The following is a 13,205-nucleotide window of genomic DNA, read 5'->3' as shown; positions in this document are numbered from 1 at the left end:
TTTAAATTACCGGAAACACTTTTTTTTTCTCCCTCTAGCCATTTAGATATTGGTCAGAGTGTCAGTCACCACATTCATTTAATTTTTTATTCATTAATTAGTTCTGATTTTAAATGAGTGGACCAAGTAGCAACTCATGAGACAAATCTTGAACTGTGTGGGTTCACATTCAAATGTATGCACTTCCACTACCCCACCCCAGTGCCATCGAGTAGATTCCAACTCAGAGCGACCCTATAGGACAGAGTAGAATTGCCCCATAGAGTGTCTAAGGAGCGCCTGGCGGATTCAAACTGCTGATCCTTTGGTTAGCAGCCGTAGCACTTAACCACTATGCCACCAGGCACTTCCACTAGTTCTAGCAATGTACATGGGTGAGAGGAGGGCTTTCAGAACACACATTTTTATGTTAATCAAGACCCAACATAAAACCTTGTGCCTGAAACCCTGAAATCTTGTGCCTTGAAACAAAAGGAAATATTAGCATTGAAATTATAATCATGCTTGACATCAGAAATTGTATTTTTAACATAAGACAAAACAAAAAATTAGGCTCATTTGGCATTCTCACCCTCCTAGAGTGATTCAGGCAGACAGCAGAGCTAGGAAAACAACTGGAGCCTATTTTGGGAAGGTCCATCAGTGCCAGAGCCCAGGCATCTTAGTTACCTAGTACAGCTATAACAGAAATACCATAAATGGGTAGCTTGAAAGAACAGAAATTTATCTTCTCACAGTTCCAGAGGCAAAAGTCCAAATTCAGAGCATGAACCTCAAGGGAGGTCCAACAAGTCAGTAGCCTTTGGAGTTTCTGAGAGTTCCTGGGTGCTCCTAGGCATTCTTTGGTGTCTGTCTCTTGCCCCCGCCCCCACCCCATGTGTGTCTTTGTGTCTATACTGCTTTTTTAATAACTCAGAAGTAATTAGGTTTAGGACACACCCTTTGCTGGTACAGTGTATTAACAGAACAAAAGAAAATCCTGATTTTCAAAAACTGTGTCATATTTATAAAAAAAAAAAAACCAGTCACTTTTTTTTTTTTTTTATAGTTACCCAAAAAACCACTGCCATCGTATAGTTACAGGGCTTGAGATTTCCATATATATTTTAGGGTAACATAGTTCAATTCACAATTCAACCCCATAAGGCAAAAAACCATGACCATCCGTGGTGCTTGCTGAGGGCAAAGGGAATGTGGAATGGGTAGTAGAAGAAAGTAGCTGTAAATAACAGCTAAAACCACGTCTCCAGTTGCAGAAATGAAGGCTGTCATTTTTATGAGTGTTTACTCATTGTTTTCTTATGAATATGTTTGTGCGTGTGTGTATGATATCCTTGTTTTATTCCATCACTTATTGTAAAACATAAGGTGTATTAGCACCCTCTCTGGAAAAAGGTTTAGTGTGTTTTTTGTTGTACACAGGACAGTCATATCATGTTAAGCAGAAGTATAACTTTGTTACTATCTTTATTTGGAGATTACATATAGTATAAGGAGATGTGTACAGGTGAAAAGTTGAAAAGGGGTGGAATGTGATGGTTGATTTTGTGTGCCAACTTGACTAGACTATCATGCCCAGTTGTTTGATAAAACACTAATCGCTATTTTGAAGAAACTACATGTGCTTAAATCAGTTGCCCTTAAGTAACGCTGATTACCTTCCATAATGTGGGTCAGCTTTAATCAGTCAGTTTAAGGCCTTAAGAGCAAACATGGAGTTTTCCTAAGGTGTATTCTACCCTAGATTATAAACAGACATTTTGCCAGAACACTCTTATTCTTCACTCTTCCCGTCACCTGACCTATAGATTTTGCCATGCAAGTTTGCAGGAGTCTCCAGCCTATCACCTGACTTAATGAATTTTGGACTTGCCAGCCCTTCACAAACACCTGAGCCAATTCCTTGAAATAAATCCATCTCTTCTCTCTTTCCCTGTTGTTGTTAGTTGGCGTCAAGTCAATTCCAACTCATGGCAACCCCATGTGTTACAGAGCAGAATTGATCCATAGAGTTTTCTTGTCTATAATTTTTTACAGAAGCAGATTGCCAAGACTTTTCCTCCCTGGCATTGCTGGGTGGGTTTGAACTACTAACCTTTAGGTTAGCAGTGGAGCATAAACCATTTGTACCACCTAGGGATCTCTCTCTCTCTCTCTTTATATCTATCTATCTAGATACATATATATCTATATAAGAATATAGATATATAGATATTTACATAGTTGGATATTTGGAATAAATTTCTTTATTCAATATATATAAAAAACTAGATATAAACAGATACCACTAGTTCTGTTTCTCTAGAGAACCCCAACTAAGTCACCAGGCAAGGTGAATGTAGAAAATGGCTCTTTCCAATTCCATATAGACAGTCAGGTCTCCGACTTCCTAGAAAAGCAGAACATCCTTAACTCCTCAGAACTTCTTCCTGAGTGACAGAGGGCTGGTGAGGCCAGGAAAGCTTGTTTGTTTAGATAGATCCCCAGAGGATATGACGAAGTTCAAAGGAGATTGTGTAAGTCACACAACCGAGCCAGGCATATGAACTGATGTCATCTGGAAAGCTCCTGACCTGTATACCAGTAGACTCACGAAGAAGGGTCCCAGAACACTAATGAAGTCTCATTCCCCGCCTTCAGTGAGTAGGGACAATACAACATTCTCAGGAGGATGTTAAGAATACCTAGGGATCCATTTTACTGTACAGCAGAGTAGGCTTTTTGAGGAAGTAGCTGACAGAGAAGTATGATTAATATTGAACTGTAAAACCAATTATATGCACTGGGTAAAAAAGCACTGGGTAGTCCAGGGAAAACACAGAGCCACTCACCTCCCTGTTCAGAGCCCTTTCTCGGAGGTTTTCTGACCTACAGAAACCTGGTGAAAGATTTGGGGGCTTAGTCAGATAAACTCAAAGCTGGTTCATTGTATTTTGCAAGTAATTCATATAATTTTCTCTCAATGCTCCAGCAAATGCTTAGGATAATTTCCTATCATTAAAATTTACAAATAAGCATCATCTCTTTATATCTATATATACCACGATACATGTTTGTGTAAGTAACTCACAGTCTCACTTTACCTCTAGGTTATTATCATTGTATACACGGAAAAGCTGGAAAAGTAGAGTGAACTCAATGCCAAAATGTGGTCACACTTCAGATATCTTGTGTTTGTATAATGTTTAGTGAAAGCAAGTCCAATTTCAAGTTCTGTCACAATTAATTCCTATTTTAATTTGTTTTGTTTGTAGTTGTAAAGTATCAGAGACTATGCCAAAGAGGTTTTAAAGCTATTTTACAACTTTTATAGGAATTAGCTTTATTCAGAACCCCAAAATAACAGAGTTACTTAAAAGCTGAGAAGTCATCCATGGATCCATTTAGTATTCACTAAGCGCTCTTCTTAGTCAGTCACCTACTGACACTGGTGATATGATAGAAAAAAAAAAAAGTCACTTTCCCTGCCTTGAAAATGTGTCCAGTCTAGCACAAAAAGAGCACATAACAAAAGGTTAAATAATAAGACACACAACTAGGGTATTGTGGAAATATGTAAGACGAGAACTTAACAGCCAGTGAATAAATGAGGCAACCAGAAAAAGGCATCATATAGAATACAGTAGCTTATAGGAGTCTGGTGCTGGGGAGCACATTTCGAGACAAGAAAACCCCAGAGACAGACATTAGAATGTGTGAGGACGAAGAATTAATTTTTGAACAATTAAATATGAGACATTGTGGGATATATAGATCAAGCTATGATGGGCAACTGGATATAAAATCTGAAGTGCATGAAGAAAAACAGGATAGATACACAGATTTGAAAGTAATCTGTAGTTGAAACCCTAAGACCTAGTGAGCTTTTTGCTTGAGTAGGATGCAGAAAAAGATGATTAAAGGGACAGGACAGGATGCTAAGGGAAGAGCATGGGTAGAGAAAGAAAATCCCAGGGAGGCAGGAGGGGAAGAAATATCTGATGAATAAAAGGTAATATGAAAGTATATTAATCTTGGAAGTCAAGAAGGTGGACATTTCATGGCTCTAATCATCAACAGATTTCAACTCAAGAAGTCTGGTAAGATAATGCCACTCCCCCCCACCCACATCTTTAGTTTGTCAATAAGTGGAATTGCTGATAAATTTATGCAAAACGGTGAGTGAGAAGTCAGGGTACAGTGGATTGAAGAACAAAAGAAAGTAAGAAGTGGAGACAGTGAATAGAGGCACTCCTTTGAAAATTTCCAATGAGAAATGATGTTTCAGAATGCTGAGGCCTGGGGACAGCACCACCCACAAAGCCAGGCAGACCACTATGAATCAGCTCTAGGGTGATGGTGAACATTATGGCCAAACTTCCTTGGACTCATGATCTAAATCGTCTTTATAGCCAACAATCCTGAACGTTAGTGAGGAACAAAAGAGAAAATGGATGTGAAAGGTTTAGGCGAACTAGAAATTGCCATACAAATGTTAGTTATTATGGTTGTTATTACTACAATTTGATCTTGTTAGATTCTGGTCTGTACCTCAGCCCATTTTATATCAGAGTTGAAAAGCAAATTGAAAAGCCTTCCCAATGGACTTTGTAGAGAGGAAACATAAGTACTTAACTTACACATTATGCATATAATTTAGACTCAAGAGATCAAATGGATAACTGCAGTGAACACAATTGCCATCTTTAGACAGCTCAATGTGAACTTCCTGATGGAAAGAAAGCATTCCAAAGTTCTATGTAATTGGATGTGATAATATGGGCGTGTTGGCTGCTTGCTTTCTTCTCATTTCAGTTGGATACTTGGAATAAATTTCTGTATTCAAATTGTAACTGCTGTCATTTTGATAACACTCCAACTTGAAACATTTGGATTGTTGGGTGTAGACCTTTGCCAGCTTGAAACAAATGGAGGTTGGCTAATGAAGGATTCAAGGGCACCCTGGCACAGCAGCAGCAGACAGAATCTTTCCTTGCTATGAAGTTTCCAATATGGGAAGGTTTTCCAATTGTTCTTGCATTCAAAATGAAGCAGAGAATTCAGGGACTTATAAAACTCTTCGTAATTGCTATAGACATGTGTACTGATGAGTGGACAGGAGCCTTCCTCTTTTGCCTACAGAATGCTCAAAGATAATCCCAATGTGTGTGCATGTGTATGTGTGTGTTAAATTTAATTTTCTTCTTGCTTCTGGTTCCTTTGTTTTTTTTTTTTCTAAGATAAACCCTCCATCCCTGCCATCCGATACACATAAATAACTCTTTTGAACTTCTTTTTTTGACTTTTGACACCAAATGTTCTATTGTTTTTAATAAAATTTGTTCATTCATTAAACTAATATGATTGAGCACTTACTATACAACCCAAAAAAAAAACTCATTGCCGTCGAGTCGATTCCAACTCATAGCGACCCTATAGGACAGAGTAGAACTGCCCCCATAGAGTTTCCAAAGAGCTCCTGGTGGATTTGAACTGCCGATCTTTTGGTTAGCAGCCGTTGCACTTAACCACTATGCCACCAGGGTTTCTGACTTACTATATATCTGAGCTTATCCATGGTGCTGAAAGAATGAACAAGACAGAGTTTCTGCTTTCAAAGAGTGCAAATCAATATAGGGAAAATATCTGTAAAAGTGTCACAATTCAGTGACATAAGTTCTACAGTAAGGGCACACATAGAGGAGTGATTAAACATCCCAAAGATGAGATAGACAGGTTTCACAGAAATAGCGTTTAATTAGCTTTAAAGAGTGGATAGGATTTTGACTTCTAGACAAGATGAGAAAGAATTATTTCGTCTTTCTTTTTAACTTGTAAGTTTGTTGAGGTCATTGATTCTGACCTTTGCCAGAACAAAGAAGCTTAGTTTTCCCTATATGAGTGGGAATTGACTCAATGGCAATGAGTTTGGTTTGGGGTTATAGTACCTATTACAGTGATTTGAATATATATATATATAAAAACTTGCCATCGAGTCAATTCCAACTCGTAGTGACACTATAGGACAAAGTAGGACTGCCCTATAGGGTTTCCAAGGCAATATAATCTTTATGGGAGCAGACTGCCACATCTTCCTCCCGAGGAGAGGGTGGTGGGTTCAAACTACCTATCTTTTGGTTAGCCGAGCGCTTAACCACTGTACGACCAGGGCATGCTGAATCGAATGTGGGGATCTAAAAATATTTGTTACCTTAAATCCAAATGCTGTTAAGGTATCCTTTTTCATTCTCCTGCCTTCGTGTTCTCCTTGAACCAGGCACAATCTGCAGGATTCATGTTCTTGTTACACTCATCTTAAAGGTTCTGTAAAGGCCCTATTGCCTTCTATCTCCCCCTCCTCCACCACCTATACTGCCAATCTGTATTACATTTCCCAGTTTCTCCAGTTAATGGTTTGACAACTCCAGGAATTGTTTTCATTTGCTTTATAAATTAAGTCAGAATTATAACTAATTCAACTTGGTCTCTTCGAAGTGCCTCCTCCCTTCCACACTTTACAGAAGATCTGTACAAATCCTAAAATGCGGAAATCTCAAACTTAGATGGACCTGTGGTGTTCGCCATCACGTATGATGTTGGCACCTCATAGAATGCTAATCTTCTGCTATGTCCTTCGCAGTTGTCATGATTTATGTATATGTATGCAGTTTCTTTTTCTACAGATCCAGATTTGCTACAGCGAGTCACTGTTTTAATGCCTTAAAGATGAAGAAATAAGCTAAAGATAATACTATTTTAAGAAATCAGAACACTTGGAGCTCCTGGAAGTTATAAAGAAAACCTCTAAATAATGGAAATTGTGGGCTTAATCAATCCAATTGTCCTTCTGTGATTAAGACAAACAAAAATTAAACAAAAAACAGCAATAGACAATATCAGTGGAGGAAACAAGGCCAGTGGAAGGAAAAAAAAAAAAGGTATTTAGAGCTCTCTCACAACATGGAGTCCCTAGGTGGTACAAACAGTTAACATGCTTGCCTATTAACTGAAAGGTTAGGGTTTTGAGTCCACCCAGGGGAGCCCTGGTGATTTCCCTCGAAAAAATCAGCCACTGAAAACCTTACTGAGCACAGTTCTACCCTGGGGTAGAACATATGGGGTTGCCATGGTCAGAATCCACTTGAAGGCAATTGGGTTTTTTGAATCTCTGGGTGGTGTAAATGGCTAATGTGCTCAGTTGCCAGCAGAAAGGTTGGGCGTTTGAGTTCACCTAGAGGTGACTCTCTTCAGATCATCATACAATTGCTGTTTGGGTACACTATTACAATGCCATTTTACGTAAATAATATGAAAGACACTGCAGGTGATTACGGACTATTTCATATTATCTACATAAAATGAGAATGCTGTAAGCCTAAAAGGCCAGGTTACTCTAAGGCAACCTTCAGTCAAAAGAATGTTATTGCCTTTACAGAGTTAAACATTTTCAGCAATTAAACCCAAAACCCAACCCAGTGCCGTCCAGTCGATTCTGACTCATAGCGACCCTATAGGTTTCAGCAATTTGGCTGTCATACATGTTGACTTTTTGGGTATTTAGTTAATGTGTCCTTCGATAATTTGATAATTTCAGCAATTAGGAGGCAAATTTTCAAAGGCTACATTAACTAAATACCCAAAAAGTCAACATGTATGACAGCCAAAATTTATTGAAATGTAAGTATGATCAAAATGAATAAAATTTTCTGAAATCATCTAAAATTTAATAGAAAGAGTTGAACCTGGTTTTGTGTACACTTTCTTTATTTGGTGTAGAGTTGATTTCTGAGAATTTTAGAGCTACTCTTCTGAAATGTAACGTAAGGTCAAAATATAACCTGAAAACTGGAAAGTAATATAAAAAATACAGGTGGATTTCCTTTACATTCCTAGCCTACAATTTAGAAATAGTTATCTAGACCTGATTTCTGTATATTCAACTTTCTACTTTTCATCTGCAAATGAAAGTCTGACAGACTTCTGAAACGTATTTGATCAAAAATTAAACTCAAATTTCTCTCCCCAATTTGTTACTATATAGTTTTATTATCATCTTAATAACCCCCACACCCAGTGCCGTTGAATCGATTAATAAATACCACTAAAACCAAACCAAACCTGTTGCTGTCTCATTGATTCTGACTCATAGCAACCCTATAAGACAGAGTAGAACTGCCCCATAGGGTTTCCAAGAGTGGCCAGTGGATTCAAACTGCTGGCCTTTTGATTAGCAGCCAAACTCTTAACCACTGCACCACTAGGGCTCCTCTATAATAAATCCCACTACCATCTACTAATTGCTCAAGTCGGAAGCCATCTTTGCTTATTCCTCTTGCCTTCCTTAACGTCCGTTCTGTCACCAAATTCTGTCAATGTTAAGTGTGAATTCTGTATTGAATCTGCACATAAGACCTGTAGTCTAGTCCAAGCCATCATTATTTCTCATCCAGACTAGTGCAATAATCTTCTAACTGTGATACCTGATTCCATTTTACCAATTTCCAACCCATTAACTCACAGATGCCAGACTAAACTTCTTAAAATGTAAGTCAGAATAGTTTATTACTCGAGTCAAAACTCTTCAATGAATTTCCAATATATTTAGGACAAAACAAAATGAAGCAAGACTCCAACCACTTAATCATGACTTCTTGGTTTCAAATGGATAGAATTACCAATTTTAAAGTGCTTAACCCAAAGGAGAAGACCTGGAAAATTTATTGAACCACAGTACACTCTTGCCTAGTCTCAGAGTGGAGGTCACGTCTGGCACAAATGTATCCAGGGATCCCAATCCTATTGGCAAAGCTCTATATTTTCCTCTACCCCTAGTTTCTGCTTTCATCTGCATGTCTACATTCTTAGACCAGCACTCTCCATGTGGCATCAAAAGGGCCACTGGCATCTCAGTAAGTACATTTTGCCAGCTTAGCAACTCCAGTGACAAGAGTAAGTTTTTCCAAATAGCAGTGGAAGAATAGTTTGAAACAAGATTTTGATTGGTCTGGCTTAGGTGTGTCATGAAATGTTAGATTTTGCATTATCTTTAAGCTTTTTCCTGAGTCACAATTTTAGTTCCATTTAAAATAACTCTTCACAAGAAAATGGTTTTAGATGTGTTTGATAAGATACAAGAGTATTTAATACAGGTAGGTTTATTTATAACAAGAACAGCAAGGTCTTGATCTTCAGGTTCATTATTGGTAAGTAAAATCAATTCCCTATGACATGGTTGTCAACTTTTAAGAGAACAAAGTTTTTTGTAACATTCTAACACAGAAAGTTTTTGAAAGCAAGTGTTCATGGTCTCAAGATTACAAGGCAAGAATCTTTGGAACTATTCCGACAAATTTTAATTATTTTAGGAAAGTATTTTGTGCCTCAAATATGAATAAACAATAGACATCAGACTGAAATTCAACTTTATGATGAGATACTGATTATGGATTTAATTTACATTTTAGGGTAATGTGATTAGATATATTTGCTATCTTTTTCTTTGTCCTACCAAAACAAAGGTGAAAGATCGATTCACTGCTTTGCACTCTCATTTGCACTCCTGTCATTCATCTTCTCTGGAGGCTCTCTCAAAGTTCTGCTAGTTGAAAAGTACAGCCTCCAGTTTCAACTTGAATGTTAATAAAGGCTGAATCAAAGACGTTGGGCTTGTCTTTTTTTTTTTTTTTTAATCTGTATTAGTGTGTAAATACGTACACTTAATCAGTGTCATCAAGCTATGGATCTGACATGCTAAGCTTGGATGATGTTCCTACCTGCATGCTTGGTAGGGCATGGGGAGGAAGTCAAACTCAACCAAACAATAATTAATGGGTTAACCACAGTAAAGGGATGTGTTATCAGTAGAAGTAGAAAAGGAGGAAGAACAGGGCAACATTAGATGTTAGATCTGAACTACACATGCCTTATCAGGGCTATCAAGCCCTATCCTCACCTACCACTTCAACATCAATTTCTACCTCTCCCCTCTGCACTCACTGACGACCAGCTGCAGTTGTCTTCTTTCATTATTTTTAAATGCTAAGTTATTCTTTATAATATTATCTTTCTTCCCAATTCACGTAGCATCTCCTTCTCAACCATTACTCAGTTTAAATTTTCCTCCCTCAGAAAGGACTTCCCTCCCTTCCTCCCACAATCTAGCTTAAATCATCTTATTCGACTATCTCTTAATGCCTTTTCATTTATTTATCCAATATATATATTTTTAACTACAGAAGTAATATTAGGCAAAATACGTGGTTTCTACATTGTTAGACTTAGAATACATTGTGTGTATCTATATCGATACCTAACCAAAACCAAACCTGTTGCTGTCATAGAACTGCTCCACAGGGTTTCCATGGAGTGGCTGGTAGATTCAAACACCCGACCCTTAACCACTGTGCCACCAGGGCTATAGCTTTCTGTATCATCATCAGGATGCTGTGCTATGAGAACGTACAACTACATCTGATCAAGACTTGGGGTTCTGGATTCAAAGGATGAATGGTAAATTAGGGAAGATGGGAAGGAAAACAAATCAAAGCAAACTTCAGGTGGGTGGGCCTTGAAGCATGAAGTGCTAGATGATGTCATTTTCCTAAGCACAATGATTGCCCAAAGAAGGGCTTTGGAAAGTGAAGTAAAACAACTGGGCATATTCCCAGTGTTTTAAAGGTAAATGATTTCCTACAGTATACATTCATTTGACACTAACATTACTTGTAATTTTCTCCAAAATATAAGAAATACAAAAAGCCCACCAACCTTGATTCAAATTTTTAATTTAAATTGACCTTTGTTTCCAGGGATTCTCAATGGAAAGAGAAAAAAACAAAATATACATCATGCATTCCCGCTGACACTACTGACTCAAACAGAAGATCATGGAGTTTTTGCTTAAACTCATTGATTTTATATCTTTTTCTACTTTGCCCCCGCTGAAAACTCGAGTTCTCATTGACACCGACATACTTAAAAATTTTCTTTAAACCACATTACTCAGACTGCAATCTCAACATAACAGAATGATTACAGAAAGTAATTTGAGATCCTTTCATAGGATTACATGCTTGTGAAGTTAAATTATGATTTTTAAAATCCCTTGGAAAAGTTTCTCTCTGTGGGGCTATGCTAGGAACTCATTAAACAATTAAAGCTCATTTGCATCATTCTGCTTTCAATGTTAGGGATTTTAAAAATCAGTTTGTTTCATAACTATGGAAATATGTACATGGTTCCAAAGTTAAATTTGCAAGACCAAGTATAATAACAAATATATATATATGTATATATATATGTATATATATATGTATATATATATATATTAGTGTATAAAAATATTTCTCTTTACTTTTTAAAGCTACATGCTACTCTATTGTTTGGATGCACTATAAATTCAGTCAGTCCTCTATTCCTAAACACTTTTATTGTTAACCCTTTTGAGCATTTATAAATACCACTGCAATAAATAGCCTTGTGCATATATCATTTTGTATTTCTGCTAGCATATCTTGGAGACAGATTCCTAGCAAAGAAATTGCTGGGTTAAATGGTAAATGCATATTTAATTTTGCAAGATACTTTTCAAATTCTCCTATGAAGGGATTGCATCTCTTTGCATTTCCACAAGAAATGCATCAGAGCACTTGTTTCCCCACAGCCTTGTCAAAAAATACTCTGTTAAACATTTGGATTTTTGCTAATCTGATGTGCAGACAATGAATTTCTCTTATTATGAATGAGCGAAGATAAGCAGCTTTTCATATATTTGAGGGACATTTTCATTGCCTTTTCTGGGAATTGTGTGTTCATATTTCTATCCTGTGTTTTAAATATAGTTTTTGGTTAAGCTTCCTCTCTTTTTAGAAGTTCTTCATGGATTGTACTATTAAACCTTTGTAATAGGGTTTGCTGATCATTTTTCCAGCATTTCATTTCCTTTTAACTTTGTCCCTGGTGCATTCTTGTCATGCAAAAGTTGTGCATATGTGGTTAAATTTGTCTTTTTTTCCCTTCATCATGTTTGGACATTAAGTATAGTGAGAAAAGTTTTTTCTACAATACGCTTATAAAGAACTTACTCATATTTTCTGCCTTTCAATTCTATTAAAAAACCCACTGCTGTTGAGTCGATTCCGACTCATGGCGACCCTATAGAACAGAGTAGAACGGCCCCATAGAGTTTCCAAGAAGCGCCTGGAGGATTTGAACTGCCGACCTCTTGGTTAGCAGCTGTAGCGCTTAACCACTACACCACCAGGGTTTCCTTCAACTTCACGTATGGTTACATTTTTTGCATTTTACATTTATACCTTTAGCTCATTTGGAATTCATCCTGGCTCCGGCATACCACTCACTGCTAAGAAAGCATGCCATTGTCTGAGACAAGCCATTGGTTGGAGAGTCATTGGGTTGCTTCCATGTGTTGTTTCCTATTGTATGTTTTTAGTTACAATACTTGTGATTGTTTCATCAAGTCCATAAAGTTTCTGGTGCCTCAACTTTCCAAATCCAAATCTTCTTTAAACATTGAGAAAAAAGTGTTATTATTTTTGATGAATAGTAAATAACAGCTTCGGGGGCAGAACGTGTCACTCTTTGGGAAAAAAAAAGCTATGCTTCTAGTTGAAACTTTGTTAAGTATTAAAATAGCTATCCTTCAGGTGTATAATAGTGCTTCTACTTTCAAAAAGAGCAACAAAATAGGTTATCTATTATGCTTTAAATCGTCTTGTTTTTTAGCAGACTGGCACTGGCAATTACTTATAACAGTATATCCACTTTCTCCTTTCAGATTTAGAAAATGTATCACTCCCAAATAAACACAAAAACAGAATCCATATAAAGACTCACCACTACTGGCAGCATCATTCAGATTTAGCAGTCCCCCTCCTAGCCCTCTGTAACTATGGTAACTGTAGGTCCCGTTTCCATTGATGTACAACACCTCCTGTGAGCCTGAAACAGTTGATGTCGAGTAAGCGGCCTGGGCTGCCTCTGGCTTACACTGTTTGTCAGCTGGAGCAGACTCGTCCTGCAATGACAGACAGCATTCCGTTATCAAATCACCATGCTACTTCACCTTGAACAGGTTTTATCTTATTGCTACCTACATTTCTGCATTGGGTAAGAAAAAATATATAACCAACATCAAGCAAGCAATATGCACCTTTTCTACAACTTTGCTGAAAACTGAAAACAGGAAGCAAAGTAACAATGTGGGA

General features: G+C 37.4%; 1 protein-coding gene across 1 annotated transcript in view; it reads right to left on the bottom strand.

Moving 5' to 3' along the window:
- LOC135227198 (nucleolar protein 4) overlaps positions 1 to 13,205 on the bottom strand; it is a 95,469-nt gene that overhangs the window by 17,442 nt on the left and 64,822 nt on the right. The window contains exon 4 of the mRNA XM_010586783.3: positions 12,835 to 13,015. Within this exon, the coding sequence (XP_010585085.2) occupies positions 12,835 to 13,015 (181 nt within the window). The remainder of the gene's footprint in view (positions 1 to 12,834; positions 13,016 to 13,205) is intronic.

Source organism: Loxodonta africana, chromosome 11 (genome assembly GCF_030014295.1).
Source record: "Loxodonta africana isolate mLoxAfr1 chromosome 11, mLoxAfr1.hap2, whole genome shotgun sequence".
NCBI lineage: Eukaryota > Metazoa > Chordata > Mammalia > Proboscidea > Elephantidae > Loxodonta > Loxodonta africana.
This window is presented reverse-complemented; position numbering and strand designations above follow the sequence as displayed.